Source organism: Panthera uncia, chromosome D4 (assembly GCF_023721935.1).
Source record: "Panthera uncia isolate 11264 chromosome D4, Puncia_PCG_1.0, whole genome shotgun sequence".
In the NCBI taxonomy this organism is placed as follows: domain Eukaryota; kingdom Metazoa; phylum Chordata; class Mammalia; order Carnivora; family Felidae; genus Panthera; species Panthera uncia.
The window spans coordinates 2,678,598-2,705,062 of record NC_064807.1 but is presented as its reverse complement, the minus strand read 5'-3'; the positions used below and the strand labels follow the sequence as shown (position 1 = coordinate 2,705,062).

Here is a 26,465-nt window from a genome sequence, read left to right as displayed (position 1 = left end):
TTTAATCTTTATGCTGTCCTTTCTCCTGCTCAGTTCAGGGTTTTTAGTGTCTTCAGGTGGGACATTAGGTTATTTGTGAGTCTCTAAATTTTCCTCCTGCTGTTGGGGAAAAGGAGTGCCCATGTGGGCAAGGAGTTGATTGGAAGGATGTAAGCAGCTGGCACTCACAGTCCCAAGCCTGACTCTTGGTGTTGCAGCCCCAGAGGGCTGATGTGAACCTGGCACTGTGTCCATTGGGTCTAAGAAGGACCTGAGCCTCACGTTAATTTCAAACCTGGGAGAGGCCAAGCAATGTGGGTGGGTGGGTCTACATCCCGCTTGGGTTAGGTTGTATTTGGGCTTGAGCCTCTGGGAGTGGAGGGTCCGCCAGTGGATCCAGCCCAAGCTGAGACATTAGACAAAGAGCAGCAGGTCTGAGTGTGCAACCCGTTCCAATGGAACCAGATTTTAATCAGGAACTATCTTGTCTGATGGCTTTGCCACAGCTAGTGTGACCTTTTGGAAGGGGACGGATATAATCATTCTGTCATTGGTTGAGTATACTTGTTAACGAACAATATCTCTAAATGGTATTTCTGACTACTGGGCACTTAATTTAAATGTTCCCTAGACAACTTGAACCCACAATACCTAAAGCAGAAGGTACGGCCCCCACCCCCTTGCCCAACTGCCCCATGGATTCCTTCCTGCAGCTCACCCTGCCCCCAAACCTCAGCTACCAGCACCTCCTTCATCACATGTGTTTAGTTTTACAAGACCTGCATAGCTCAGTCGATTAAGCATCCAACTCTTGGTTTCGGCTCAGGTCGTGATCTCAGGGTTCAGGTTCGAGTCTCTCATCGGGCTCCATGCTGACAGTGTGGAGTGTGCTTGGGATTCTCTCTCTCTCCTCTCTCTTTGCTCCTCCCTGCTCACTCTCTATCCCTCTCTCTCTCAAAATAAACAAACATTAAAAAGAAAAGGAACCACCAAACTATCTTCTAAACTATCTGTCCCGTTTTTCAATCCACCAGCAGTGACGAGAGTTCCCATTGCACACATCCTCACCAGCATTGGCAGTTGTCGGTGTTGTGGATTTTGGCCATTCTGATAGGTGTGTGGTGGCATCTCAGTGTTGTAACTTGTGTTTCCCTGGTGACTTGTGCTGTAGGGCATCTTTTCACGTACTTGTTTGCCACCTGTGCATCCTCTTTGCTGAGGTGTTTGTTAAGGTCTTTGCCCCATTTTTAAAATGTGGTTTTCTTAATGTTGGTATTAAGAGCTGTTTGTATATTTCAGAGACCGGTTCATTATCAGATGTGTCTTTTGCAAATACCTTCTCCCAGTCCGTGGCTGCTCTTCTCACTGTCTTGAAGGTGTCACTTGTGGATCGGACGTTTTTAATCTTGATGAAGTCCAGCTTATCTTTTCTTTCATTCACGAATCAGGCCTTTGATGTCTTATCTAGAAAGTCATCACCAAACCCATGGTCGCTAAAGTTCTCCCTGTGTTTTCTTTTAAGAGTTTAATAATTCTGCATTTTACATTTAAGTCTGTGATCCATTCTGAGTTAATTTTTTGAAGGGTGTAAGTTCTGATCTAGGCTTTCTGTAAAATATATGTGGACATCCCGGTGCTGCAGCATCGTTCACTGAAAATGCTGTCTTTGCCTTTTATTTCCTTTTTTGTCTTACTGCATTAACGAGGACTTCCATGATGGTGTTGAGGAGTGTGAGGCGAGACATCCTGGCCTTGTTCAAGTTTCTGATCATTAAGTAGGATGTTAGTGGTAGGATTTTTGTGGATGTCTTTATCAAGTGGAGGAAGTTTCACCCATATTCCTAGTTTACTGAGAGATTTTACCAAGAATTGGTTGAATTTTCTGTTTCCATTGATAAGATCATGGAGTTTTTGTCTTCACCCTAATGGTGTGATGGATTGTGTTGATTTCTGAATGGGGAAGCAGCCTTGCAGACCCAGGATAAATCCCCCTTGGTCATGGTGTATAGTTCTTCTTATACATTGTTGGATTCAATCCGTTAGTGTTTTGTTGAGGATTTTTGCATGTGTGTTCATAAGAGGTGCTGGTCTGTAGTTTTCTTTTCCTGTAACGTCTTTGTTTGCTTTTGATGTTAGAGTCATACTAGCCTCATAGAGTGAGTTAAGTGATATTATTTCTGCTTCTGTCTTCTGAATGAGATTGTGGGGACTTGGTAAATTTTGTCTTTAAGTGTTTGGTAGAGTTCACCAGTGAACCTATCTGGGCCTGGTGCTTTCTATGTTGGCAGATTATTCACTATTGATTCAATTTTTAAATAGCCACAGGTTTATTCAAACCATCTATTTCTTCTTGTAAGAGTTTTGTGAAGCTGTGTCTTTCAAGAAATGGGTCCGTTTTTAAGGAGTTATCAAATTTGTGGGCATAGAGTTATTTATAGTATTCCTTCATTATCCTTTTAAATTCCATGAGATCTGTAGTGATGACCCTTCTTTCATTTCCGATATTAGTAAGTGTCTTCTCTCATTTTTTTTCTTAGCCTGGCTAGAGGCTTATCAACTGTTATGTATCTTTTCGAAGGACCAGCTTTGGGGATCATTGATTTCTGTATTGATTTCCTGTTTCCAATGTCATTGGTTTCTGCTCTAATTTTTTCATTATTTCTTTCCTTATGCTTCCTGTGGATTTAATTTGTTCTTTTTTCTAGTTTCCTAAGGTAAAAGCTTAGAATACTGATTTCAGCCCTTTCTTCTTTTCTGACCCACATAGCAAGTGGGTCCATACACATAGCTCTGTGGACTGCAGGTTCTCTGGGAAGAAGCCAGACTGGAGTTTCAGCAAGCATTGATGTGAATGGAGTGAACTGGCCTATTTAGGCAGTAAATTTATATCATATGACTCTTCATGGTTTTGTTTGTATGTGTGTGTTCATTGTGGCCCAGCCTTCATACCCCAAAGATGCCCACCAGGGGGCAGCTTGGGCAATATGTTGGAATCATGGGGAGGGATCGAGAGACACGCCGGTTGGCCGAGCCCCACCCCAAGCTCCTGGTGGGGTTGGCCTGGGCACGGGGTTACTGAACACTGGTGATTTGGACGTGAGTCCATGCTAAGACTGCTATCCCAGACACTGCCCTGTCATAAACCCTCTTTCATTCACCCCTGCTGCCCCAGAACTTCGATGACTGTTCATCACTAAGAAGTGGGAATAAGAAGTCAGCGTCAAGGCAGCAGCCAACAGTAGTCTCAGGCTGAGTCCTGGGTGCCCCTCACCTCCCAGAAAGGGGCCTTCCCATGTCACCTCAGGGTCTTTCTGTGGTGGGGATTCTACAGAACTCAGGAGGATTAAACAGCCTTGATGAAAAGATGCCAAAATTTCTTGCAAAAAGATTCCTTTCCTAATGTGCCCATTGGGTCACATCCTTGGTGAGGCTCAGTGCCCAAGGGTCAGGAACCCCGTGGCCCAGTGGGTCCCTGTCCCTCCATGCTTACAGACACCTGTGGGGAAGGGGGCCTACCTCAGTGTGGGACCCCAGGAGAACAGAGAACCCTCATTTCTAAGTTTCTACTGTTGCCTGTGGCTGCTATCTTGTAGATCCTAGAGCAGATGGCCGGGGTGGGGGGGGGCTTTAATGGGCACACCTGGACTATAGATTTGGGGTGGGAATGAGATCAAGGCTGAAGGTTCAGAATAGGACATCCCATTGGTAGGTTGGTGGAAGGGAGAGACAAGAGTGGCCACATCAGGGGTGAGGATGGGATTAGAGGAAAGGAGAGAATACGGGGACAGGTAAGGAGGAAGAAACTAGATGTGCCCTCAGAGTCCCTGAGAGACAGGTGGGGGAGAGCTGTGGCCCAGGGAAGGGGGGGTCTCCAGAAATAAGGCTGGAGAGAGAGGTCAGACACCCAGGGCGTCCAAAAGCCATCATGAGGACCATCTAAGGGCTGGAGGGCCATCAGGTGTAGCCAGGCACCTGCTCCCTGGCCTGTCTCCCATCCCCTCAAAGGAGGCCGCGGGGGCTGTGTCCACAGCAGCCGGGAGACTGTTCCTGGCCAGGCGTCCTCTGCCTTCTTCAAGTGTGGTCTACACTGGGAGTGTAGCAGCTCAGGGACCAAGGCGCAGGCCCGGTGAGCAGCGGGAAGTGGTGACCCTCCCCCACACCCCCACCCCACCCCCAGAGTTCACTTGCTCGGAGGCTGGCAGGCGGGCATTGCACCAAGAAACCAGGAGCGTGCTGTGCCGCCCCTGCGTCCCAGACAGGCTCGCCCCCAGTGCGGGAGACGGAAGGGCTACGTGGACCCCCTCTGGGTGCGAGTGCAGGACGGCCAGACGGGTCTTTCGAGGGCAGGAGAGGAGCAGGAGAGAAAAGGCTGGCAGCAGAGGGCAGGGTGGTTGCTGAAGGCACATGGCAGGTGACAGGCTGAATGACCGGCCAGTGACGATCACTGGGGACTTCGAAGACGTGTCCCTGAGAGAGCGCGGGGGCCCCGGGGAGGCCGCCGCTCCGGTTCCCGTGGTCTGGGGCTGGCTCCAAGCACATGCGTTCTCTTTTCTCTGCCCGTGGGTCATGCATCCTGCCCTCTGTGTCCCTCCCAGGTCCGGACGAAGGACAGGGTCTTCGACAGCATCAGCCACCTCATCAACCACCACCTGGAGAACAGCCTGCCCATCGTCTCTGCTGGAAGCGAGCTCTGTCTCCAGCAGCCGGTGGAGAAGCCCCTGTGACCGGCCGGCCACCCCGTCCTGACCCTGCACCGGTGGTCAGGAGACCTGGTTCTTCCCGGGAAATGGGTACAGGGGCTATGGAAACTCGGGCAGCCGCCCACAGGCTCAGAGCCTTGTCCAAATGCCCCAGGAGGAAGGTGTCCGAAAAGTGCAAGTTTCATAAACTTGTCCTGATTTTCTCGTGTGCATATTAAAGGTGTACATACCTATACATCCTGTACAAATTAGCCCTCTATATTTATTTTTTTTAAGACTAAGAAAGATGTAAGACTAATGTTCTGTGCTGTATGTTTTTAATGGAAAAAAAAGTTTGACTCTAGTTGTCCGGGCAAAAAATTTAATTCAACCGACCCATTCTCCTGAGAAATTCCCCTAGGAAGATGTGACCTGCAGTTTTACCCGATAAGCACAACACGGGGACTAGAAGCAGGCAGGAGGGTTTTAAAAATATGGAGTCGGCGCAGAAGAAGGCGGGCTGCCACCCGAAAGGGCCTAGCTCTGGTCCCGGGGGCCGCCCCGCGGGGTGTTGGCGCCCCCTCCCTCCGCGATGACGCCCCCCGTCGCCCCCCGGGCCGTCTGCACTGCACCGTGAGCTCCCAGCTCCCACACCTGACACCTGGTGCCGCCGAACTGTCAACCCAGCCGTGTCGGTGGTGCCTGAGCACGGGAATCCTGTCCCCCTTGACCTCAGTTGTCCAGGGTCTCAAAGATCTTACTGCCAGATGTGGCACCAAAGGAGCCTCAGTGACCAACATCTTCACTGGCAAACTCTTCCATTGCTCCCATCTGTGTTACTGTGCGGGGCGGGGTCGGGGGAGGGGGGGCTGGCTGGGGCGAAGTCTTGGCTTCTGTGTCCTTCCAGCCAATCCGATGATGGCAGGCCGCCGCGGTAGCTGCTAGAAAACCGTCCCTGCCCTGAATCCGACCGCGAAAAATGCACCGGTACGAGCTGTGTCGAAGGCAGATCTGACACGCGTGCTCCGTCCCGGAGACGTGTGCGTGGCCGTGGCTCTTGCCCCACGTTTGCCTGAGGTTGGTGACTCGGGCCCGCGGGATCGGTCGGAGGTTTCCTACTTCTCGAGTGGTCGGTGGGTTAGGTGGCTGGTTGTCTCTGCAGCAGATTTCCCAGTTGCTCCGTGGAAAGGGCCTGTGCCCCACGGAGCTCTTTGTCTCGGCCCCTTCCTTCGAGCTGAAGTACTGGGATTTCTTACGGGGTCATTCGGTGTCAGGAGGTCAACAGTGCCTGTAACTTTTAAAAAACGCCCGTGTTGACGTTACCGTGTAATTTTAACAGATGCTGCCTTTTAAAAGATAGAAGGATCCATTCGTCGGCCGGCCCCTTCTAATTGGTGCCACGGCACAGGCCCCTGTCCCGTGCGGCCCCACGGGGCAAGGCACCCTGGGTCAGAGCAACAGAAGGACTTTCCGCGCGCTTAGAGTGGGACGGTAATAAATTCGATGCTTCAAGGGTGAGGCGTTAAGGATGGATTTAAAAAATTCTGTTGAGTGAATCTGTGAAGTTCTAATGCTAAATGAACCCCATTTCTGTTCTTGGGGTGTGTGTGTCCAGGATGGAAGATGGGGTGAAGCTTGTGGGTGGCGGGGGAGTCGGGCAGCTCCACAGATGTGTGTGGGGCTTCTTGGGAGTTTTTGTCCTTTGAGGGTCCAGTGGGTCCAAGATGACGGTGGCTTCAGTCTTCTAGAATGTTCTGCCGTGGATTGGAACTAACGTAGGACCATCCGCCTCTTCCTGGAAAGAACAGTTCTGGTTTCAGTCACGGTGCGGATACTCTGCCCCAGGTCACTCGGAAGCAGTGGGAGCTGAAGGGGGTTGGGGTGGCATTGTTCAGGCTCCTGCCCTGTGACGACGCAGACGGGGCGGGGGTGGGAACCGCCCTGTGCCCCGTACCCCAGAGGCCTGCAGCCCTGCAGACGTACCAGAGGTCCCACCCCGGTGTGGGAGCGTCCACACATATAAAGATGGGTAAACTGACTTTTTAGTGCCCCACTGTGTCGTGTTAAGGGCACCTCCCAAATGCTAATGTTTCAGGGCAAAGTAGGAAGGGCTGGTTGGGGACCCCGAAGCCCTGAACACGTGACCTGCTTTCTTTTCCCTCTTGAGGATGTGACAGAAGGTAATCTGCAGGTGCGGGAGCTCTCTGCTGTGAAGTCAATGTCTGTCTCAGTGGTGATAAGCAATATATATATATATATATATAAACATATATATATATATATCATGTTTTCTTTGCATGAGAATCAATTTAGAAAATTAGAAGTATTGGCGGGAGATCAAATTCTTGTTTCAATATTAATTCAAAACATGTATTTTTAAGCTCAGATTCCAGGGTTTGCTTACAAAGGAACAGTGCCAGTGGGAAATCGTGCCCCTTCGTAGCCACCGAGCAACCTGGAGACCCAGGGGTGCCTTCGAGTCTCTCTTCCTTGGCCCTCCCCTGTGAAGCATGTCATCTCAGCTCCCCTTCAAGGCCATGTGAAGGGCCTCATTCACAGGCGGGGAAACTGAGGCGGGGTGGGTACCCCACCTTCAAAGCTACGCGGTGGGCGGGCAGCCGGCCGAGCTGTCCTGCTCCGTTGGTGTTACCGGGTTCTGCTGTGCCTGGGACTCAGGATTCCCCGGGCCAGCCTGGGTCCCCGTCGCCCAGTTCCCAGCCTGCACCTCTGCTAGGGCAGGGCTGTGTGTCCCAGGGTCTCTGCACCCCGGGTATGTTCTCTGTGCGCTGTGCCTGGCTGCCCCCCGGGGTGCATGGTGGCACCAGGCCTGCACCCCCTGCTGGGCCCCTGCCCCCGGCTGTGCTGGGTGTACAAGGCAGGCCCGGAGGGCCTCTGATGCCGCACCGGTGCGGCAGCCCTGGAGACCCCCCCCCAACACCTCCATGTGTGTGAATCAGCGGTACTTTCAAATGACATCCTCGTTTGTCCCTCTGAGCGCCCACAGGGTCCCTGTGGGGCTTCTGGCCGGTGGTTTCACTGAGCTCTGATGCTTGAGGCCCTGGGCGCTCAGCGGACTGATGGCTGACGCATGTGAGCATCTCCCGACCCACCCCTGTGCCCAGGCCACCACTCTCGGGCTTCCTATACTCGACGGCCCAAGGACCCGCTGGCCACTCTGCTGCCCCCCCCCCCCCGTTTCGTTTGAACAAGGATTGCTTATCGCTGTCTCGGCTGTTGGGGTGGAAGGATGGACAGAGGCCCAGCTGCAGGACATACGGTGTCCTGAGGGTCTCGCAGGGAGGAAGGCACCTGGGTAATTTCCAGGGAAGACAGAAAGTGACAAGCCGCCTGCAGAGGAAGAGGGAGGCCTGACTTCCAAGGAGGGGCAGCAGCGGGAGGCAGGGGGAGGGTCAGGGCGGCAGTTAGTGCAGCCCCGGAAAGGGCCCTGTGCTTGGACACTGTGGTCGCGTGTCTGCTGGCCCTGCCCGTCCTGGGCTCCTGAGATGGACAGTTCCTTTCAGGTGGCATCAGATGCCTGGTGGAGGTGGGGGGAGGCATCCTTCTCATAAGTGACACCTGAAACCTGAGGCCCTGGTCCTTATTTCCGGGAATCGGTCACCGGGTGGAGGCAGTTCCCACGAGGTCCCAGGCCTCCCCAGGCGGCGGCCCAGAGCCACGAGGCCTCACACTGGTTGCGGGGCTTCTCTGAGCGCTGGCCCGCGTGCCACCTGCACCGCAGTGCTGTGCCGTGTCCCCGCCGTGAGATGGGAGGTGGTGGTGAATATACGTGAAGAGGAAGGACAGCTGATCCCTGGGATGCTTCGTGCACACGTGTGACGGGCTCTCTGGATGGCGGAGTAGCATATGCGTGCGTCCCCCCCCCCCCCGCGTGCACGCTCCCCCCCTTCGCCTTTCTGTGGCGGTGGGGAAGGGGGGAGGGGGATTGTGGAAATACTGCGCTTCGGTCACCGCGTGTCGCAGACAAATCTGGGTCACGTGTCTCAGAATACCAGGCTGTGTAGTGAAAGTTTAAAAATGGTCCTGGGAAAGATGAAGCGGAAAAACCACTCTGCCGGCACGTGCTACGAACCCGGATGTGCCGTGCCCCGCCCCCCAAGGGTCACAAGCAAGGGAGGGCTATGGGATCAGGATCCTGCAGCTCCAGACCCGGCTCTTCAGGGGGGGGGACTGGGGCCAGGGGACTTGCCGCAGCGCGGGGACAGTCAGTGGCCGAACGTAGGACAGAGCGCAGGACTCATGAGGGTCCTTGACAGTGTGTGTAACGCTCAGCCCCCGATGGGAAATGGCAAACAGCTCTTCCCGCTTGGGTTTGCATTCGTGCCCCTTCCGGGACGAGGAGGTGTTTCTCTTTGGGGCCCTTCAGCCGCAGACCCCGAGAGGGTCTGACTGGCTGTCGTTTCTCCCGGCGATGCCCCAGGGGTGGGGAAGGGAAGGAAGTCGAGGAGGAGGAGGAGGGCACGATCGGCCCAGTCACCCTGGTGTGGCAGAGTGAGGGGCGGCAGGAGGCAGGGTGGACACAACTCAGCACGTACCCAGCTGCGCTTAGCTGCCAGCCGGGCGCAGGTGGAAAGCGGGCCCTGTGCACACTCTCCGGGCCGGGAATCCCAGGCGGAGACACACAGTCCTCGGGGCCAAGCAGATCTGGAGACGAGGGGCAGCGAGGAGGCCCCAGGCCCCACCCCAGGAGGGCTGCGCGGGCCCAGGAATGTGTATTTCTGGTAAACAGGGAGTGTGGACCACCATCGGGTGTGAGCTGCCAGCCCTCCCCTACTGAGGGCTCCCCTCCAATTTGCGAGTAGGTTTTCCTACCACTTCGTGTTCTAGATCCCAGAGCCCGTGCTCTGAGTTTTAAAAGTGGAGGATTGATAAGCATCGAGAACTCGAGCAATCGCTGCTGGCGGATAGAGTGCCGTCTGCCAGCCACAATTTATTTATAATGGGGCTTATAAATATTTATAAGTTTTCAAGCAACAAATGCACAGTTTTAAAACTGGCACATTTTATAGCAGCCAGAAAAACTGCGATTTTGTACGAGGACTCTGAATGTCAGTTGCGCGCGCGCACGTACCTGCGCTGATCACGGCGGATGCACACCCGTGTGTGTGCGCGTGCGCAGGCGGGCGGTGGGACGGGCACCTCGGCCCCCCTCTCCGGGCTCTGGTACTTTAAGCAACAGGGACAGGCAGGAAGTTAAGCAGACGTGAAGAGTTTGGGGGCTGACAGGTCCTGGCCTCTGCAGACTCGTGGAGGAGCGTCCTGGATGCTGCAGGAGGTGGGACCCAAGTGCAAGGGGGAGCACGAACAGACAGGAGGGCGGGGGTGGGCACTGTGGAAGTGACCGAGGGGCAGGAGGGAAGGGAGGCCAGCAGGGAAGACCAGGAAGGAGGGAGACAGCGCAGGAGGCTGAAGGGAAGAAGAAGCGTTCGGGGACGATCAAGTCCAGTCTTACGCGCTGCTTGCATCCGGCAGTGTCTTTCCGAGGTCAGAGACGACGGGCAGGAAGGGACAGGTGCGCTCGGGGGCGAGCGGTCTGCCTGGGCACAGCTGTGCACCCCACAGCTGGCGGGCATTCGTCTTGGCCCCGTCTGTGCACAGGTTCCTGTGCGGCAGGCTCTGTGCTGGGCTCCCGGGAGAGACGGGAATCTGTCATCCGGTAGGAAACAAACACACCCGGGGCACGAGGGTCAGACGGGCCTGATGGCCGGCGTGGCCAGGTTCAACAGGACAGTGGAGGCTGGGGCTCCCGGTTGGGCCCGGGGGTCTGAAGGCTGTGCGAGCTGGAGGCGGGTGGGGCAGGAGGGTCACAGGGGACATTCAGAGCCTGCGGGGCACCCTTCTCATGCATGCCCCACGGCTGGTGTTGGCATGGGCGCTGGGGACTGGGGTCTGCACCCCTCAGGCCCCCTGCCTCCCCAGATGTACTGAATAAATGACTCTCCAGGGCTCCTCCCCAAGCTGGGAGAACCATTCTCACGGAAGAAAGTGCCAGGCACGAAACCTCGTACAAGGTTACATTTCTGTGTCGTTGCTTCACCTTGAGACGCTGTAGGTAGCAAAGCGTGCACACAGAGAGTGCAGGCGTGGTCCTGAGTGTCCCACGCACCTGGGGCATCCTTACCACAACCAAATTGTCTACCCGACCAAATGGTCAACAAAGCAGGAATACGTGGGCATCTCTGTCTTTGAACGCTGAGTTACCTTTCTCTGTAATGACTGTGTGTCAGCTGCGAGTGCAATGTTCTGTGTTCATTTGCCTTTTGAATAAAACTTGTTCCAGAATAAATATTGTAAAAACTTTAAGTATGTGAATGTTTCTTTGCACTGAGAATTAAACAAGAATTAAACATGGGATGTTAAAAGTCCAAGGATTAGGAAAGAACTCCGTGTAAATCCAATGTGTAATAATAAGATATTTATTACTTTTTAAAAAGCATTTGGATGGGAAATTATATATATTGATAAATATCACTTGAGAATCCTGTGTTTTGTTTTCCATTGACTTTTGCGGAACCAGAAAGAATTGCCATGAAAGTCTCTGCCTGGGCGTGTCGCCGATGAGCCACTTTCTGCTTTGATGCTGGGACAGAATCGCCTTTGGGTTCTGAGGAGTGGCATTCTCAAACCAGCCTCGAGCTTTCTAACCTCCTCCAGGAAGCGACGTGGCTTCTGGCCTCATCTGTGGCGGCCAGGCGGAGGGGCCGCGTGGCGTCCCCGAGCATCAGCGCCGTGGCCCGGGGCACCGGGTGTCGCGGCCGTGTTGGCGATGGTGCCCTTCTTCACTGGTCATGGGAAAATGTGCCTTCATCTTCGGGAGACAGGTGTGTGCGTTTCTGTGCAGCAAACCCTTTGATATTTCGACTTAGACGCCAAAACGTTTGGGTGGTGAGGCTTTGTCCTCACAGACACAATTTAAGAGCCCGCACTTGCTAATTCAGTGAGGAGTTTTCTATGAAGCGCGCCTGGTTCTACCCCCAGGACAGCCTCTTGGGCAGCACAGGTCACGGGGCAGAGAGCAGCGCCTGCCTCGAAGCTCACCGTAGTGTGACTGTCACCGAGGTGTGAGCAATGGAGGGCTGCGTGGCCAGCCTCTCCCGTGGGCGGGGGTCTTGCGTCGCCTCGCGAGGCAGAGGGGCTGGAGCTTCTCCGAAGGGAGCGCATGCCTCTTCCAACAGCAGCACCTGCACAGCCTCGCCCCCCTGACGGTGTGGCGTGCACACGGGGTCTGGCGTCGGCCTTCCTGACGGGGTCTCTGGCCGCGTCCGCTCTAGGGGAGCCGCGGTGGTCCTCGCTTGTGCAGTGAGGTTTCTCCACCAACATCACATGAACATCCCCAGTCAGGCCGTCTGCGGGCCTAACACAGAGCAGACACACACGCACAAGCACACGTGCACACACGCACACACACACGCGCTAGACGTGGCCCTTCGTCAGGAGTGACGCGGGACGAAGGACGGGTTCTGACCTACTCTCTCCTGCTGCAAACAGAGCAGAACCAGACGCCCGTCTGTCGGCCACGCTCTGCCGGGACCTGTGATTTTCTCCCCGTGGAAGGGTTAAGGGTTGACCCGCCTCCAAACCCTGACCCAGGGCAGCTGCCCAGGGGGGACTGGGCGGGGGAGGGCACGGGCTCCTAGAGCCGTTTCCGTCCTGGAGGGACAGTGGCCCCAGGTGGGAAACCAGGTGGCCACCCTGCACACAGGCCCCCACGCTGACCCCCAGCCACAGGTTTGTTTTTTCATTTTTTATTTTTTTTTTAAGTTTATATATTTATTTTGAGAGAGAGAGAGAGAGAGCCAGGGAGGGGTGAGGCAAAGAGAATGGGAGAGAGAGAATCTCTGTGCACTGTCAGCACAGAGCCTGATGCCGGTCTTGAACCCATGAACTGTGAGATCATGACCCGAGCCGAAGTCGGACGCTGAACCAACTGAGCCACCCAGGCGCCCCGATGACCAGTTTATATGCAGGCTTTTGGTTTTTGTTTTTTTTTTTAACAAACACATGGGACACCGTGAAGGTTACTAACCGAGTGAGATCTAGCGCAAGCTCTGTCATCTCAACTCCTAAACGCGCCCTGCAAGCTGCCAAGGGCCGTGCACACTGGTCTTGATGGCCGATCACGTTCTGCATACAGCAAGCAAACACCGTTCCTTTTTTGGCATATTTTTCATTCAGACTGCTTGAAAGTTCCGTGTTCTCTCGACGGGACTGTAGAGCGAGTGTCACTAACATTAGCACCAGAGAGGAGACCCCCCCCCTCACAACGCCCCTCAGAGCCAGGGCACCGGGTCCTGAAGTCACGTCATCACCCGGCGAGCACCGATGCCCAACACTCCAGCTCTCTGGAATGCGGCTTTGTGTTCTCAACCCAGTACCTCAATGCTTCACTTTTCCAGAAATGCTATCTGAGTTCAGAAAGAAGCCCCTTTTCAGTGACGTAAAGAAGCCACCAAAAACGCCACCGAAGACATCTTCTTACAAGTACAATTTCTCTCCTCGGCAACAAAAACGAGGATAGTCTTTGGTCAGTTCATGGAAACCACCCAGGACCCACCGGAACGTTCCTCGGTGTGGGGAATGTGCATCAGATGACACAAGGGAGCCAGCTTCTCTTGCAAATCGTTAACGTGTTGAGACTGAGTCTTGACTCGGCCAGAAATTCCCAGCCAACCTGAGAAACCCCAGGGGCTGCGATGTGGGCTCGCCCGAGTAAGGGTCCTTTTAAAGGTTGCTCGTTTTGTTTTTACCAAGAAGCCATCAGCTCTATGGTTATGAGATCTCTACAGATGCACACACGTTTGTCCTGCGGGTGGGGTCCTTGGGGAGGGCGTGCACGGAAACACCTCCTAAGTAATCCCTTTACACGGCGATCAGGGACGCAGGGTCAGCCCAGGCTGCAAAGGCAGATTACAGTATCCTTACGTTTCCCTGGAGAGCACACGCGGACACGCTCCTGGCTGTCACTGTCAGGGTCAGCTTTGGGGAGGGTGGAGACCGCCGACCTCCCCAGCTACGCCACTGAGACAACACGGGGCTGCCGCCTCCGAGCTTTTCTGATCAGAGAGAAAGAGACTCAACACAGCCCTGTAAACCTCTCCTAATTCAGTACAAATGTTCCATTGCATGAAACAGACCACTGTTTCCGGCTTCAGGCCGGGGGGGGGGGGGGGGGGGGCATCTGTCCTCTGCTGCTCCTTCGTGGGTCCCTTTCTCGGTTGGTCTGGGGATGGGCTCCTGGAAGCCCCTGGCTCTTCTGTGATCTGTAGGAACCCCAAACAATCAGGGAATTTGGTTAACGTGGGTTTGGATGTGCAGGGACACAGGAGCCCCAGAGGAACAGGGACACGGCTCCCAGAGATCACCAGATCGCCCAATCTCCCAGGATCCTTCAGACCCACACATCTGAAGACGTAAGAGACACAAGTGCTCCGTGACACAGAAATGACGAGCACACAGGCATCCACTCTGCTCACAGTGTAGAGTGAAGTTACCAAACATCATCATGACGTTCTGAGAAACACCCTGCACGTTGTGGGGCCCACAACCTTCCCTGTCCAGGCCCCGCGGGGAGCAGCCAGGGGAGCTCAGGGGAAGGTGGCAGATACTGTCGCAGCGTGGTGCATTCAGAAGACGAGCCAAGACGGACAGAGCGCACGGTCTGCCGTGACACACGCTGGCGGGTCCTTGGGTCCCCCTCCTCACGGGACGTCCACGCCGGGCAAGCCACTGGCGAGTGGACTTCCCGAGTCCCCTCTCTGGAACTCCCAGGGGCGAGGCGTGCAACAGATATGGCCGCGGCCACAGAGCGGGGCTCCCCTCCCCTGCTCCTGGAGGCAGGCGCTCTCACTTGCAGAGAATCCCGTTCTGCAGGGTTTTGTTTCCGTCGGTGATGCAGGGTGAGGCGACTCTCTGGGGAGGGTCTTCCTTGCTCTTTGGCGAGGGGCTGCTGTTGTTGCTGCCGCTGGACTTGCTTCTGCTGGGATCGAGGGCAGGCTGGGTGGGCGAGGAGTGGGCGCCACGGCCCCGGACCAGGCAGGTGCAGACCAGCCGGAAGAAAGCCCGCCGCATCTCCTTGCTGGCCAGCGTGTAGATGACGGGGTTCATGGCGGAGTTGAGCACGGCCAGCATGATGAACCACTGGGCCTTGAACAGGACGGCGCACTCCTTCACCCTGCAGGCCACGTCGACGAGGAAGAGGATGAAGAGTGGGGACCAGCAGGCGATGAACACGCTCACCACGATGACCACGGTCCGCAGCAGGGCCATGGAGCGCTCCGAGTTGTGGGGGCTGGCCACCCTGCGGCTGCTGGACTTCACCAGGAAGTAGATGCGGGCGTACAGGATGACGATGGTCACCAGGATGGCCGTGAAGATGCTGATACAGAATGCGATGTACTTCTTGGAGTAGAGGGGCAGGATGGTGGAACAGTCGGGGAGGTCGTGCACACAGTTCCAGCCCAGGATGGGCAAGGCGCCCAGCGAGAGCGCGATGAGCCAGCACATCCCGATCAGAAGAAACACGCGGTGCTTCTTGTTGGCGTCGTACGGCCGCATCTTGATCATCGTCAGGTGCCGCTCGATGGCGATGGCCAGCAAGCTGCAGGTGGACGCCCCGAGGGCCACAAACATGCTTCCTTCCCGCAGGAACCAGACCGTCGGGGACAGGCTCAGCGTCCGCTTGCCCGACATCAGGATGTTGACCTTGTAGGCGATGCCGGCCAGCAGGTCACAGAGGGCCAGGTTGCCGATGAAGAAGTACATGCGGTTGTGGAACTTATTGTTTCTCCAGATGGCGATCAAAACCATGAGGTTCTCCAGCACGATGAAGCTGCAAATGACCAGGAACAGCACGGTGGTCAGCGTGCTGCCCTCGGGGGCCTCCTTCAGCCTGCCCTCCAGCTTGCCCACGTAGTTGTAGTGCTGGTGCAGGGTCTCGTTCCCGGGGGAGGGCCTGGGGCGCGGCGCGAGGACCGAGGCCGCCATCGCCACCGGGACTCACCGAGGCTCAGCTCCGGGAGCCACCAGAGGGCGCCCTGGGCACGTCCATTTCCAGAGAAACCGCCCCGGCTCAGGCTTCGGAGGTGGCCCCGGGCGGGACCCCAGCCAGGGCATGGAGAGCAGGCGCCTGCAGAGACAAAAGAGGGGCGCCCAGCGATTAAGAGGGGGAGCAGCGGCAGCGGCAGAGTCGGAGGAAGGCACCAAAAACGCGGGAGCGTGGGACTGGCCGGGGCTCCCCGGAGGCAGAGGCGGCCACGGGCAGCGACTTGCCGTCTGCAGCCGCCTGGAAGGGGACTCGGTGCCTGAGCGCCCGTCGTTCACTCTTGTAACATGACACAGACCCAAATAAACGTCCGTCGGGGACTCTCCGGGCATGTGGGATGCTGGCCACCCAGCCTCATCCACAGGCGGGAGCTGCTAAACCATGATTCCCAGTTACCGGGAGAGAAACGGGGTCATCTCAGGACAACAAGAACACAGGATGGAGCCCGGGAGCATGCCCACCCAGCTCCTGAGGCCTCGCTGGTGAGCCCGGAGCCACGTGGGGCGACGGCTTCCAGGTACCAGGGCCGGGGACAGAGTCTGGTCCAGACGGCCCACAGGCGAGGCCTGAGACAGGGCCACGAGGCCACCAGAGGCCTTCCCTGGGGGCGGCAGGGCGTGGGGGGGGCAGACGGGACGTAGGCCTATACGTCCACCCAGGGTGAAGGAAGGGAAGGCAGGGACCAGCGCTTGGGCTTTGAACTTGGCTGAAAATCCAGAGCTCAGATAAGACTGTCTGAACCCCCCAAACTGAAGGCGTGTACATGAGCCGGAAGCCACCCCCCCCCCCCCCCCCCCCCCGCCGGGGGCACTAGACAACCGGTGAAGGTGAGAAGCCAAGCTCCAGGCTCTCCAGGGCCCCGGATTTTAATCGTCCCCCAACCTGACACTTCCCACCCTCACCTGGGGCCACACTCAGCACCTCCGGGGACGTCACCATCACAGCTAGACGTGGCTTTCAGGGGGCCCACGGGTTTTAAAACGACACTTATTCGTGCAAGTATCTACTTAAGATCCAATGAGGTGAGCTTAAGACAGCCCACCGACTCCCCGGCCATGACTTCTTTGACTTTTGGAACATTCAGGTCAGAGCCCTAAGTCAGAGTCCGGCCACTGAGCTCCACTGCCAGGTACCAACACGGCCCGAGAGGGGCTCGTCCTGGAAGGACCCAGGGCTGCAGTGCTGGCGGCCGCTCTCGGAGGAGAAAGAGAGGAAACCGCGGGTCCCCTCAGGGCACCCTCCAGGTCACTGCTCCCCGGCCCCCGGCGCTGCTCAGGGCCCGGGGTGCCGTCAGCCTGCCCTCTGTCAGCGGGGGGTCGGGTTCTCTGAGACAGAAAGAGGCAGTGCCATTTCTTCTTTGCAGACTTCCCCAGCACGCAGAAGCGTCCATGCCCTGCTGCTTCCAGAAACCCCGGGGGCCCGGCCTCTGGGAGGCACGGGTGTGTCTGGAGGCGCACGGGTCAGCCCAGTGGACGGCTTTGCCACCAGCCTCCCCTGGCACCGGACCTTCATCTAAGTCCGTCCTGAGAACGGCGATGTCCCCGCCCGCGGTGGGCACACACAGGCCCCACGCCAGCCTGCCCGCTGCCCCCTCTGTCCGCTGGCACCGAGTCCAGTCTGCCTCACACCTGCGCCCTCACCTGGGTTTCCGTCCCTGGAACTGACCATGGTACACACGTGGTCCACGTGAGTCACGACCACAGGTGAGTGAGCTAGCATCACAACAGTCTGAACCGCAGAAGCGTGTGAGTGTTACCTACACAGACGAGGTGTGCGAACTGCTCGTGAATCGACGAGACAGGGCTCCACACATCCACATCGGGAAGGTTCTTAAGCCTCGGCACAGCTGCAGCTTGTCTCCGGCCCGATTCCCCCTCGAGAAGTCCACGCCACGCACGGTCCTGCCTCTGCACGCTCCCCACCCCCGGCCTTGCGCAGACAGTGTGGACAGAAGGGACCTTCCAAACCTGCTGGGTCTGGACCTCTTGGAGGTAAAGAGAGAGGACGCGCAGGTGCAGGGCTGCAGGGGTGCCCTTGCCCGCATATGCGGGGTTCAGAAGGAACTGAGCTGAGCGGTAAAGTCAGGACCCAGCAGTAAACCGACCACAATGAAAACACGGAAGACGTGCCAGAGAGCCACCGAAACCATGCATCTTGAGGGTGGATGTATCTCCCCACTAATGCTTGATTGATCATTTCCCTTGATGAAATATTCATCATTCAAAAAGCATACTTTTTCAGAACATCCTTTGTTAAATGCTATTCTCCGCCTTTTGTGTAACTGGAAGGCATCTGGCTCTCTCTGGAACTAAAAGCTTATTTTCTTTGGGTTTTCAACATTAGGACGTAGATTCCATCCCAAGAGTTACATGCTGGGCTAAAGGCCAGACTGATTTGGGATGCATCTGAGGGCTGCTATTTGTGGGCAAGAGCATCACAGAGGAGTTCTGCCTCCATGTCTCAGGGGCGCAGCAGGACCTGAGTTTTCCGGAAGAATACTCTCCCATCCTGCCCCCAACTTCTCGGGGCCAGGCAGGGCCTCAGCCCGCCGGAAATGTCCCTTCTGGGAAGCGTCGGGCTGGCAGGCACCAGCTCCTGGGAAGCCAGCCTGGCCTACCCTGCAGAGAAGTGGACCCCCAACACTCCTCCCGGTAAGGGGACCCCCAACACCCCTTCTGGTAAGGGGACCCCCAACAGTCCTCCCAGTAAGGGGACCTCCCAACACCCTTCCCGGTAAGGGGACCCCCAACACCCCTCCCGGTAAGGGGACCCCCAACACCCCTCCCGGTAAGGGGACCCCCAACACCCCTCCCAGTAAGGGGACCCCACTGGCCAGCTTCTCATACCCTCGAGGGCCATAGTCTATTTCCGACCTCTGCGTAAATGGGGCCCCACAGCATAGAACTGTGCCTGGCATCTTTGTGCCGATGTGATGCTCAGCAGAGTCCTACGTGGAGGTACGTTCAGATCCAGCAATTCCTGCTCCTGTCAAGGACGGCTGCACCTGTCTGTGGACACAGGATGGCTGCCGCATGTCATCGTCCTTAGATGCGCGGCTGGGGCTGGAAGGGGGCGTCCTCAGGAGTCTGTGTCTGTGCTTCTGTGCGGTGCCTTGGATTTCTGGGCATCGTGTTGGTGTCTAGGAGGGGCTCTGATACAGGGGTCCCTGTAGAGACTAATGGCACTTGGCTGGCTGGAGAAGTCCCCATGGGGGTGACATTTATACATTATGCTCACATTTTGTTTTATTTTAAAAAATAAGCATCTGGGGCTGGTAGTGACCGCCGTCTGGCTTTTCATTGTAAGCGTCTGATCACTGCTTAATTTCCCCCGAACAACTCAGAAATAACGGCCAAAAAAGGATGCTGAGGAAGGTGGCGGTGGGCCTTCTTGTCTTGTATGGCTCGGCGCGCCGGCCCTGTTCCAGAAGCTGCTGCATGGTGCGGGCCCTCGGGGGAGGAACCTCTGCTCGCTGCAGAGGACTTCCAGGCTCCGGAGGGCTGATGTCCACCGGCAGGACTCTCGCTCCCACGGGCTGTGCCCACGTCCCCGGGACCCCCACACACCCCTCCCGCTCACCCGTGCCGAGCAGGGAGGTGTGTGCATCTCACGGTGAACAGATGTACTGCCCACGCCCAGTGCCCAGGGGACGGACTCAACAGAGATCACTACCTACAGTTTTCCTGGCATCCTCACGAAGGTGGGGTCAAGTCTGCCTCAAGGCATTTCAGCACCAACGCTTTTTCCCTTTGCTGAGAAGGACTAAGACGCCTTCTAGAAGGTGGTGCCACCGTGAGCCATCCAGGTTAGACCGTGTCACATCAGTAGGGCTCCCCACCCCTCTGTTCCAAGGAGGTGCATCCGCGGACAGGGGCCAGCCCGGGTCGGCCGATGGATTCCAGATGTGCTGTCTACGCTAGTGATTCACTTTCTCTACACATGGCAATTTGAAAGATAAACAAACTATAAAAAGAAGGAAAAGAAAAAAAGTAAAGGAAAATATTTCCACTAAGTCTGGGGTCCGTCTCTCTCCCTCTCCGTACAGGCAAACAAGAAAAGCACAGGAAGACAGTGAGAAATTCCTCCTGGTCAGAGTCAGGGTGAGATTTCTCAAAGGCACGTTCTCCCGGAGAAATCGACTCGTTCATCCTCTAAACTGAGCTAAAACGCCAAGCCTTTGCCGATGCTTGGAAAATTTCTTGGAAAGCAGTACTTTGTTGTTGTCGTTTATGAGAATTTAGGAAGGAAGTAGGGGGCCGGCCATTTCAACGCTCCAGGAAATTCTTTTGCTAATGAGTACTTCCCCTTGCCCCAGATTTCTGAGGTGACCCCGCGGGGCTTTTAGAGGTGGTCGGGGCAAGAGGCTTCACACACAGCCGGCGCGCCCCATGCCGGCACTCTGCTCCAGCCCAGGCTCGGAGCCCCCGGTGAGTAACCCTTGTGAGCAGGCTCCCTGCTACCCAGCGGCTTTCCCAGGAGCCATTCTCCCGGGCAGGTGAGCCTCAGACGTTAACACAGATCTGGCACACTCCAGGCACGCGGGGTGGACCCAGGAGCCCGGGCACAGGCCCCAGGGTCTGCCTCTGCACTGTCTCTCTCTCCTGGGTCCCCAGGCTCGTCCGTCAAGGTTTTGATACAAGAGGGCTTACCCTCTGCTTTCTGTTCAGACTCCCCCTTCTCTGCTTGTTCTTAGTGAGGGCACAGGACTGGACTCCTGCCACAGTTGCCCCTCTCATGCGTGATGGTGTGAGCTCCCCGGGGGGCCCCAGGGCGTATGCAAATAAGAGACATCTGGGCCCAAGAAGCCCTAACTGTGGGGTCCCTCCCATCCTTTCCCAGAACGACGGGGCCACAGCACGTCTGGTCCCCATGGCGGCATCTGCCTTTTGGATGTTCGAAGAAGGAAACTGAGACTGCGCTGTGGCGGTCGCCGTCCCTGGCGGCACAGCCCGGAAGACGCGGCTGGGCTGGCCGGCCCGGGGATGTGATCCCCATGCACCATGTTAGGGGGCAGCTCTTCCGGAGCATCCGCCCCTCCTCGCATTCTTCACCCGGACGGTGACAAGAGTGTCACTAGGGCCCGAATGCCGGAACGCATGCGGACGGACACCGGGGCCACGGGAGTCACGTCTTCAGGCCGAAGGGCCTCGCAGACTGACTCAGGACGGGCACCCGCTCGCGGTGCCAGGCAGACGCCAGAGCCACCCCTGGGTGCCACGCCGTGCAGTGAGCAGTCTCGTCACAGACTCACCCGGTGGCCTGCCGCCTGGCCTCCCGCAGACACGGTGGCAATTCCACCAAATCAGAAGGAAAAGGACAGAGAACAATAGACGACTGCGTGCCCACTGCTGACACGACAGTGACCGAGATACAGGAGTCTCCACAACGGGGCAGAGGTCACCGCGCCTCCCGTTAGCGCGAAAGCTCCAGAGCATCTCCTGAGGCAATTAATTATTTCAGCAGAAAATGGGGGCCGAGGACCCAAGCAGTGAGAAGTGGCTCCAAACCCATAGGAGGAGGAGGACGGAGCCACAGGAGAGGGCACAGAAGGCTGGGTGACCCCCAGCAGGCCCTCGGCTCCGTCACAGATGGCCTGAGGGCGCCCCGTGGCCAAGCCGGCTGTGTCACAGCACAAAGTCCTGGCAGAAAAAAAGGGGCTTCACAGCAGGGTAACCCCCACATTTTCGAGACGACGGCACGCTCTGATTCTCGTTTCTCGACCATAAAAACACACGCATACACTGTAGGTATCGAAGCATCTTTAGGAGGACGGAAAAGATCCCAGACGACCAAGTCAGTGTCCTAGTTCCCAGGGACAGGAAAAGCGGTGCCTGCGTTCCGAGAACATCATTGGGCCAACGTGGGAGGAAACGGGAGTTTCTACTACCCACACGTGGTAGCAAATCAGGAGAGCCACGCACTTTACCAAGTTCAGAAACGCAAGGGGGAAAAGCAGCATTTTCAAAGATGGGACTGGTTGAGAAGCCATTCCTTCTGTCTCTTACCCGGAGGCTCCGAAGGGCTGACTTTTAGTCTCTGGTGTCAGAGGCCGGATGTGAAGGTTTGCTGACTGAGAACACCCCACGTGTGGCCCTCCTACGGCCACAAAATTACTCATTCCGGCACTGCGCTCGGCCTCGGTTACTTGAGACATCGTACAGATCCAGACATCCCACGAGCCGTGGAGTGCCCCCCCCCACACACACACACAGCCACACCATCAGCCATGACACGGCCGTCTTTCTCCGCCACGTACCCGCAGAACCTAACCCAGCCCTGGTACTTTGTAGCAATTGTTTCCCTTAACCATGCCTGCAAGACCTCCACGAAGGAAGACGAGAACGTTGACGAGCTGAATTACAAGTAGGTGATTATGTACCGCGTTGTCTCCAACCGCAACCTCCAGACTTTAGAAAGATGCCGAACTCTGGAGTTGGTAAGGGTGCACCCTCCCCTTTAGAAATAATCTTCCAGAAGAGCCCCCCGTATCTTCCTAACCCAGTGTGTTCTCCCTTTCAAGAACCCACAGTAAGTTCCTCTCTTACATCTAAATATAACAACCCACAAAGAATATGTCCCCGGGACTGGCCAGCGCCAGAAGGGAGAGGGGAGAGGCAGGCCACTTGGAGCCCAGCGTTAGAAGGGTTAGAGCACGACTTTCCCGAGACGGCCCCTTCCCCAGGCCTCATGTCAGCTATGAAGGCGGGCACCGCTGTCCCATGGGACCCTTAGGGCTGCACCTAGGGGGTAGGGGCCGTGACCTCCAGCCCCGAGTCCGGCCGTCTCCACCGCCTACTTTGAGAAACAGAAGGAAAAGGTGGAATTTTGCCGCGCATGTGATGTAAAGGAATGGTTTCCCAGGAGAAGGCCCACCCCCGGAGCCCCCAGGTGCTCGTCCTGGAAGGGCGCCTGGCCTGCTAACCGTCCCGGGAGGGACAGCGGCACTCGGGTCGTTAAGGGGAGGCTCAGTCTAGCCGGTCGGGCCGTGGGCAAAAAGGAACCATCCCCTGTCCGCCGCGGAATGGGTGGCCCGGGGGACAGCGTGATGCTGAGGTGGTGGCTCGCCCTGCCAGGTCCCCGTCGCGCCCGGGACAGGCTGGAATTTGGCGAGAAAGGGCCCGGCTGGACTCGCCCGCCCAGATTCTGCGCCCCGGCCCCGCCGCCGACTCACCTCCGTCTGGGGAGGGCACTGGGGCCGCCCGCGTCCCGGCGACCCCTCCTCCGCTCCCAGCGGCCTGGACCGGGGCAGCGGGGCAGTCCTGGGGCGGGGATGGGGTGGGGGGGGGGCGCACTCCGGCCGGGGGTCCCGCCCGCGCTCGTCCTGCCACCGCGCTGGCGCCGCGTCCCCGTCGCGTGTCCACGGACCGGCTGGCTCAGCCTCTGCGCGCGCGCCGGGGCGCAAACTTTTCCAGCGGCCTCGGGGCGGGCCCGCGCTCCACCCCTGCGCCCACCCCTCCCCGCCTCCTCCGCCCCTGCAACCCGCCCTCTCCTCTCCTCCTCCTTCCCTGACGCCCACCCCCTCCACGGCTCCTCCGCCCCGGCAACTCGCCCCCTCCCCGCCTCCTCCGCGCCCTGCGCCCTTGCTGCCCCCTCCCCGCCTCCTCCGCGCCCCTCCCGCCCGCTGCCTCGCCCCCCTCTCCCCCTTCCCCCGCGTCCTCTGCCCCTGCAATCCGCCCCCTCCCCGCCTCCTCCGCGGCCTGCGCGCCCTCACCTCCCCGCCTCCCTGAACCCTCACTTCCCCTTCGCCTCAAGTCCCAGACCATCCCCCCCCCCCCCCCCCCCCCCCCCCCCCCCCCCCCCCGCCCCTCTCACTTCCCCGTCCCCCGCACCCGCTTCCTTGCCCCCCTCCCTGTGTTCTCCCCTCCCCACCTCTACTCCTCATCTCCCCTGCCCATCTCCCCGCCCCCCCTTCCCACCTCCTGGCGCCCCGGCCCGCTCCCCCCCCCCCCCACCTCCGTGCTCGGCCCCCTCACCCCGTCTGCTCCTCTTCCCGAGCCCTCCACTCTCTCTCCTCAGCCCTTGGGGCCGAGCTCGTCCCAAGCCCCTGCCCCAGGAGGCTCCAGACGCTGCAACGGGCTGGCGAGCTCCAGGCGGCCGACCTCGGGGTCTCGGGCGGGACCCAGCTGGACCAGGTACCAACCGGGCCCGTGGATAGACTTGGGCCGGGCGTCTGCAGCGCTGACAGCGAGGGTTTGGGGCGACGAGGACGATGGTGACGACGACGGCTGTTACTGTTCCCGTCCTCGTGATCTTAATGATTTCCATCTGAAACTACCTGACCGCGGGCTGGCTGCCGGGTTAGCTGGTGGCTCAGACCCTGTTCGTTGGCTCCCAACCTCGTGTGCACCCCCGCTCGGCTCCGGGGCCTGCGGGCCAATCGCAGTGATCGCTGTCGCACACAGGTTGGACCCTTTTGTGTGGCTGAATAAAGTAGTCCATGGGAGGTGCTGCTGAAGAACACCCGGGGAGGTGACTAGACTACAGAATTTTCCACTGGAGAAGGAAGGTAAAAGCCAGGTGAATGAACACAGCAACCACTCCTGGAAGCTTCTGGAGGTTGGGAGAAAGAGAGGGACGAGAAGGAAAGGAGAGCAAGGAGGCAGGGCCTGATGCCCAAAGCCAGGGTGCACGTCCCTGGGCAGGCAGGATGGAGGCCACAGGGGTACCAGGAGGGTGGTGGAGGACAGGGGAAGGGTCCCTGGGGTACTTGCCCCAGATCTGGAGGCCTCTTGCTTCCAGAGAACAAGCCCTGTCCGGCATTCTCTGGAGCTGGGAGCGAGTGCTTATTTGGGGCGGTTTGAGCCCTGATGGGCACCCGGCGGGGTTTGCGCTTTGCTGGCAGAGAAACCCCTGCCCTGGAGAACCTGGGGCTGGGGGCGCTGCGGAGCTCCGGGTCCCAGGAGGGCCGATGCTGGTCCTCGGTGCTGCTTAACGAGTCCCTGACTGCTGTGAGCCCCCTCTGCGTGGAGGCCTTCCAGGCTGACCAGCGAGCCCTGCGCAAGCTTCCGGAAGCCACTTCTGTCCCAAGTTGCAAGTGGGATCGAACGTGCCTCCTTCAGCATCCAGCCCAGCGGAGGGGAAGAGAGAGAGAGAGAGAGAGAGACACTCCTTCGGCCCCACGCCAGAGCGGAGGGCACACGCGGCGTGCTGGCTTCTGCATCTGCACCCCACCGGGCACTCGGCTTATCAGTAATTCTGTTCAACTAGGTGCCTCATGCCGGGTAAGATGAGCTGCAGGCTGCTGTTCCTTGTGGCTGGTGCCCGCGTCTCCACTCACTGAGGGCCTGTGAAATCAGACGTAACGGGGCAAACTTGAGGCCTGGTGATGCCTCCAAAAACAGCCCCAGAAGCCCTGAAAAACAGTGGGGCTTTTTACCGCAGGCGCCCCAAGGGAGAGGCGGGGACGTGACACAGAGGCATTCCTGAAAATCCTCTCAGGAAAACCTTCCTTCCCCCAGAGATTCTCCCCACACACAGCCCTCTCACTGAAGCAGTGCTCCACCCCCACCCCCACCCCCACCCCCACCCCCACCTCCTCCCTCCCTGGGCCTTAAGGCTCAGACACTGGACCCTGACGGGGGGGGGCCCTCTGTGTGCCCCCCACAGCCCCTAGAGACATATTCTCTCCCTCCTTCTCTCCAGGAAACCAGCCCTCCCTGAGGGTCTCTGCCTCCCGGAGTAACGAGGGAAAGCTCTTCACAGAAAATGTCAGCTCATCAGTACGGGAGGAATGGAAGAATTAGGAGCTCGGCATTCTGCACCCCTCGGATAACTGAGCGGGACAAGGGGACGTGAAAGTGTGTCAATCACACAGTGCCACCCGGGGAAGAAAAAACACCCTCCACTTTCATCGGAGACGTCTGGCTGTCAACGCCTTCATGGGGATTCAAACTCAGCACCACCCATGCTGGGTCAGTCTGACGTTAGGGGTCGAAAACTCCAGCTCACGCAATCACCGACGCTGTGGTCTTTCTGAAAACACTCCAGCCCTCACGTCCAGTTTACGGGAAGGAGGAGGGATAGAGCACGCGGTAAACAACACCAGGAGAAAAGACCAGACAGGTGCCGAGAGCCAGACCTAGCGCATCCCTCAAACAGGGTAACGTCAGGAAAAGGGTAGGATTGGTTCTAGGATGAAAACAGCTAAAAAGAAGCAACATTTCTAACAACAAGGATGAACCTGATCACCTAAGCAGCACGAAAGTATTGTGATGACATTTCGGTATGAACGGAGTATCACAGACCCGTCCGTACTGCTAATTGGGTGTGGTGATAGCACAATGCTTATCTGGAAGAATGGCCTTATTTCTAGGAGATGAGCTGTTGAGGGTGAAATGTCTTGATGTCCGAAACTTGTTTTCAAATGACTCAGCAAAGACGATACGTGCACAGAAGGTCGAGAGGACAAAATCAGTGACCGGAGCTGGGGAGCGGACGTGGTGGGGAGTTGTACAACGTGCTCCCCTTCTCTGGATGTTTGAAATTTTTTCGTAACAAAAAGTTGGAGAAAAATAAAATGTCAGGTACCAAACAACTTAAAAATTTCTCCAGCTCTTTTCTCAGGCCGTCAAATCCAGTCTAGACTTAGGAGAATAAAATCAAAAGACAGTATAATTTATATGTGAATGCTTTTGAAAAACCATCTGGCCCCAGACTTGACTACAGTACGTACAAACTTATTACATATCACATATCACCGTATAAACGTAACATGTACTTGTTTATAAGTTTACGAAAGGAAACATTCA

At 57.3% G+C, this 26,465-nt stretch overlaps 2 protein-coding genes and 1 long non-coding RNA gene across 3 annotated transcripts in view; 2 read left to right on the top strand and 1 right to left on the bottom strand.

The window, feature by feature from the left end:
• The window catches only part of SHC3 (SHC adaptor protein 3), a 46,461-nt gene extending 41,246 nt beyond the window's left edge, over positions 1-5,215 (top strand). The window contains exon 10 of the mRNA XM_049640458.1: positions 4,575-5,215. Coding sequence (XP_049496415.1) covers positions 4,575-4,703 — 129 coding nt within the window. The 3' untranslated portion in view covers positions 4,704-5,215. The remainder of the gene's footprint in view (positions 1-4,574) is intronic.
• Positions 5,216-12,111: 6,896 nt separating this feature from the next.
• On the bottom strand, positions 12,112-22,984 carry S1PR3 (sphingosine-1-phosphate receptor 3). The gene is made up of 2 exons (XM_049640328.1): positions 22,889-22,984; positions 12,112-15,801 (listed from the first exon to the last, which is right to left on the bottom strand). The coding sequence occupies exon 2, from the start codon at positions 15,657-15,659 to the stop codon at positions 14,520-14,522; it is 1,140 nt and encodes a 379-aa protein (XP_049496285.1). The 5' UTR covers positions 15,660-15,801; positions 22,889-22,984; the 3' UTR covers positions 12,112-14,519.
• Positions 22,985-23,660: 676 nt separating this feature from the next.
• On the top strand, positions 23,661-26,239 carry LOC125929732 (uncharacterized). Its single transcript, XR_007460555.1, has 4 exons — positions 23,661-23,849; positions 24,120-24,223; positions 24,560-24,938; positions 25,360-26,239. It is a non-coding gene; the product is annotated as an uncharacterized LOC125929732 (long non-coding RNA).
• Positions 26,240-26,465: the final 226 nt, after the last annotated feature.

Coding starts and splice junctions, on each gene's coding strand:
- S1PR3 (XM_049640328.1), bottom strand. CDS start 15,659: ATGGCGGCCTCGGTCCTCGCGCCGCGCCCCAGGCCCTCCCCCGGGAAC.